This window comes from Ursus arctos, unplaced genomic scaffold (genome assembly GCF_023065955.2).
Source record: "Ursus arctos isolate Adak ecotype North America unplaced genomic scaffold, UrsArc2.0 scaffold_6, whole genome shotgun sequence".
Classification (NCBI taxonomy): domain Eukaryota; kingdom Metazoa; phylum Chordata; class Mammalia; order Carnivora; family Ursidae; genus Ursus; species Ursus arctos.
Window position 1 is genome coordinate 6,969,786 of NW_026623078.1, and position 2,955 is coordinate 6,972,740.

Below are 2,955 nucleotides of genomic sequence, written 5' to 3' on the forward strand. Positions count from 1 at the left end.
AGCCTTTTAAATTAAATGCCACTTTTGCTAGGTATATAATCTGAAGGTTACCCTTACTTGTCTGAAGATTTTTATTCCACCTCACCTCAATTTATTGTTAGTTCATTATATTTTATAGCAATGCAGACAGGCAAACTGGCCTGCTTCCAGTAGAGCTGGGTGTGTGGGACTTCACAAATTTTGTTACATGAAAACCCCAATCCCTAGGGAAAAAGAGATTGCCAGTAATGTTTGTTTTTCTACTTACATGTTCATATATTTTTAATTTTTAATGAACATATTATTTTATTAGTTAAAAAACAGAAGAACTGTATTTTTGTTTGGATAATAAAGATGTTTTTTACCAAATGTTACGGTAAAGTTCATCTTGTTAATATTGAGATATTGTTAATATCTTCATTACACTGCTGTGTTTGACATTTTTTCTTCTTATTCTAGCTTCCCTATTTTCAATAAATACCCTTATGTAGTAGCAGTATAATGGTGTTTGCAGAGCATATTGAGTCAGTAGTCTTTTCCCCAAAAACATTAATCCTAGCTAAATGAAGGATAAGTGACAAAATGAATAGAAGTCTGACTATTTCAGATACAGAGAAATAACAATGAGGAAACAAAATCTAGAAACATAAATCATTTTTATTATATATATGTACCTATATATCTATATATATTTTGTATGTTAGATCCTCTTTTTCATGCTCTGTTGTGAAATATTAGAGAAGTCTACTATTTTATTCATTTCCAGACAATGAGCAGTCAACTCAAAATTCAGGAATCATCATTTCCATCAGTGTATCTGGGTTCTTAGAAGAGAAGTCACTCTAACTTTGAAGATGAAAGAGGGTCGTCAAAGAGAAAAAATTCCCAAAGCAAAGAATAAACTTTATGTGCAATCATTCCATCCTGTGTACCTGAGGTTTTCATCATTGTTTCCATCATTCATTTATATATATTCATTCCTGATGCTGACAGATACCTGTTCCCCTCAAAGTCTAGTCATATTATATTATCAAAGAAAACATAAGACTAAAGCTCAGAACACACAAAATCCTCTCACTCTTTGATGAACACTATCCTAGTTTTGAAAGTGGAAGTTAATATAAGTAAATAAATTTATACAAATTCAAATATACTAGTCTATCTTTTATATTCTGAAGCAAGGTCAGTAATCAGGTTCTTAGTATCAGGGAATAATAAATTGATCTCTACTAAATAATTCACTAAAAGATTCTGAGAACCAGTACACCCAAGTCTCTGTCATAGGTACTTAAAAAAAAAACGGTTTAATGGGAAAGAACTCTAGATTATAGGGCTAACAAAAGCAGCACCTTACTAATGTAATTTTAACATGAGAAACAGAATTAGAAAATACAGAAAACACACAAAAATGACAAAGGAGATAATCTTTTAAAAATCACACAGCTAGATGTCTGTCAATTCCAGTCAACCTAGACCCCCTTTCCTCCAAATCTGCTTTCACACTGGAGGATGTAAGTAGAGACTGGCTATAAAAACCACTACTTGACTGGCAACTTCCTCTGGAATGTTTGTAGTAACCAAACTCTGCTATGAATTCTTAAAAATTACTTCTAGGATATGGCAAAATCTTGAATTCTATCACCGATCCTTATTTCAGTCTCAACTTCTTTGCTTTTTCACCAAATAGAGGGAAAAATCTGAGAATTTAAGAACTCAGATGAAAAGAGGTAGTGAAAGCATTATTACTGCCGCAAATGCTTCCTACTTTAGGACGATGACCCGGAAAGATTGTAGAATATGCCACTTATCTTTCACTTCTCTTTGCATAAAATACATCTGTTGACCAACTTCCTCATGGCTGTCTTTACTTCCTTATTTCGCAAGGTGTAGATAATGGGATTAAGTAAAGGGAATATCACAGTATGGAACACAGACACCACCTTATCTAGGGAAAAAGAGTCAAATGGGCGAGCATAAATGTAGATGGATGGTCCAAACATAAATACCACAATGGTGATGTGGGAATAGCAGGTGGACATGGCCCGGCTGGTACTCTCACCTGAGCCTGAGTGTTTCTTCAGCATGGCCAGGAGGAAGGCATAGGACATTAGGAGAGCAATGAAACATACCACAGAGATCAGACCACTGCTAAAAATCATCACTAACTCCTCTGGGAAGGTATTGGCACAGGCAATCCGGACTACCTGCGTGATGTCACAGAAGTAACTGTCTAACTCATTGGGCCCACAGAAGGGAAGTCGAACAATGAGAGCCACTTGTATTATAGAATGAATAAAGCCCCCCAACCAGGAGAGAGCCACCAGGATACAGCAGAGACGTCGATTCATGATAGTAGCATAGTGGAGAGGGCGGCAGATGGCGGCATAGCGGTCAAAGGCCATTACTGTGAGCAGGAACATCTCAGAGGCCCCAACGAAGTGCAAGAAGAAGAGCTGTGCAATGCACCCACCAAAGGAAATTCTCTTCCTTTCCACAAAGAAATCCACGAGCATTTTAGGGGCTGTGATGGAGGAGTACCAAATGTCAAGGAAAGCCAGATTAGCCAACAGGAAATACATGGGTGAGGTCAGATGAGGGTCAAGCCTGATGGTGCAAATAATAAGAATATTCCCTGGAAGGATGAACAGATAGAAGGATAGAAATATGACAAATAGGACTAGTTGTACCTCTCGAGTCTGGGATAAGCCAGTGAGAACAAATTCGGTCACCCTGGTATAATTTACGGGTTCCATTTCTTCACTTTTTTTAAAAAATAATATGGCTATAAAAAATACAGAAATTACAATTATTCCAAATAGCATTTAACTAGATTTATTTTACTGCTGTTGAAATCATCAGTTTGTTCTGTGTCATTAAGGGACTGTATTAGGATACATTTGATTGTTCCATTTGATGTCTGATAAGCCAAGACAGGGAAAGAGTAAGTGATGACCTGAAAATTAGAAACACTGAAAC

General features: G+C 36.4%; 1 protein-coding gene across 1 annotated transcript; it reads right to left on the reverse strand.

Moving 5' to 3' along the window:
- Window positions 1-1,790: 1,790 nt before the first annotated feature.
- On the reverse strand, window positions 1,791-2,732 carry LOC113249080 (olfactory receptor 4M1). Its single transcript, XM_026490633.2, has one exon. The coding sequence runs from the start codon at window positions 2,730-2,732 to the stop codon at window positions 1,791-1,793; it is 942 nt and encodes a 313-aa protein (XP_026346418.2).
- Between the last annotated feature and the right edge of the window lie 223 nt (window positions 2,733-2,955).

Coding starts and splice junctions, on each gene's coding strand:
- LOC113249080 (XM_026490633.2), bottom strand. CDS start 2,732: ATGGAACCCGTAAATTATACCAGGGTGACCGAATTTGTTCTCACTGGC.